This window comes from Pundamilia nyererei, unplaced genomic scaffold, assembly GCF_000239375.1.
Source record: "Pundamilia nyererei isolate P.nyererei 1_Seehausen unplaced genomic scaffold, PunNye1.0 scaffold00095, whole genome shotgun sequence".
NCBI lineage: Eukaryota > Metazoa > Chordata > Actinopteri > Cichliformes > Cichlidae > Pundamilia > Pundamilia nyererei.
In genome coordinates, this window is record NW_005187496.1 from 1,799,592 (window position 1) to 1,800,782 (window position 1,191).

The 1,191-nt window shown below is 47.6% G+C and overlaps 1 protein-coding gene across 1 annotated transcript in view; it reads right to left on the reverse strand.

Moving 5' to 3' along the window:
• The window catches only part of elac2 (elaC ribonuclease Z 2), a 17,562-nt gene extending 16,378 nt beyond the window's left edge, over positions 1–1,184 (reverse strand). The window contains exon 1 of the mRNA XM_005739948.2: positions 500–1,184. Within this exon, the coding sequence (XP_005740005.1) occupies positions 500–819 (320 nt within the window). The 5' untranslated portion in view covers positions 820–1,184. The remainder of the gene's footprint in view (positions 1–499) is intronic.
• Positions 1,185–1,191: the final 7 nt, after the last annotated feature.

The following is a 1,191-nucleotide window of genomic DNA, read 5'->3' on the forward strand; positions in this document are numbered from 1 at the left end:
GTGGGAGCCATGTCTGACCTCACAAATGCACTTCTGAAAGACTGGTCAGAAATTCCTATAAACACTCCAAAACCTGTGGAAAGCCTTCCCAGAAGAATTGAAGCTGCTACCGCTGCAAATGTTGGGCTGACATTAGCTTAAACCCTAAGGATTAAGAATGGGATGACACTCAAGTTCATTTAGGTGCCAAGGCGAGTAAAGTTTGAAGTAAAGGATGTCTCATTTTGTTGAACACCTGTCTCGACTCCTCTCCTGAGGAGAACTGAGATATGAGGTGAGGACTCGAGGACCCACAACCTGTGAAATACCAGAAGTGAAAAGTGTAGCTTTCTCTGCATCACTGCAGTAAAGTGGAGCCCAGGATCGCTTTGACCTGCTGTTAATGCCTGCTATTTTTGCAAGTGTGCTTACAGTGGGGTACATTAAAAAGTCCAGTTTTTTCTAAAATACAACAGCACAAAAAATGTGCTCCAAAGTGCCTTCAGACGGTTTGACGTACCTGTTGAACTCGGAGAATACGTAAACTGACGCAGCATTATCTCTGCTTCCAGCTCCGACCACCTGCAGGTACACAGTGGACGGTCCGTGAACGTCTCGCTTGCTGCGGTTCTCTTTGGTTTTCACTCTGCGCAGCGGCTCCTTCTGCTTGGCTTTCTTCGGTAAATTGTTTTTGTTGTTAGTGGTAGTGGTGGCCATGGTCCGAAAAAGCTGAAAAACAGACCGATGGAGAGAAGAATCGCAGCGGACAGGAGCAGGGAGAGTCCTGCCGTTCACAAACAGCGACGTGAAGTGCCAGAGCCTCACATGGAGCCTGTTCATGCTAATCGTCTCCCGGAGTCATTCAAACCACAGCGTACAGATTAATCACATGTAAACGCGCTGAGTTAGTCTTACTTAAACATTACTGTCTTCTTTCTGATCGATTAATTGCCCCACAGACGGTCTCCGCTCATTCCACAAGGGCTACCAATTTGGTTGACACCGTAAATGACACATGTGACAACTTTTTTCCGGCATCTAGTGATGACGTTGTCCGTTCTTTATGCCGATTGGTTTCCGAGATTGTTTGGCAGAGATGTGGACCAATCAGAGCGGGGTTTTCCAAGAGCACCTGGCTGCAGCCACTGTGGAGCTCCACAGTAACCGGAAACACGTGACCTCCACAGTAACCGGAAACACGTGACCTCCACA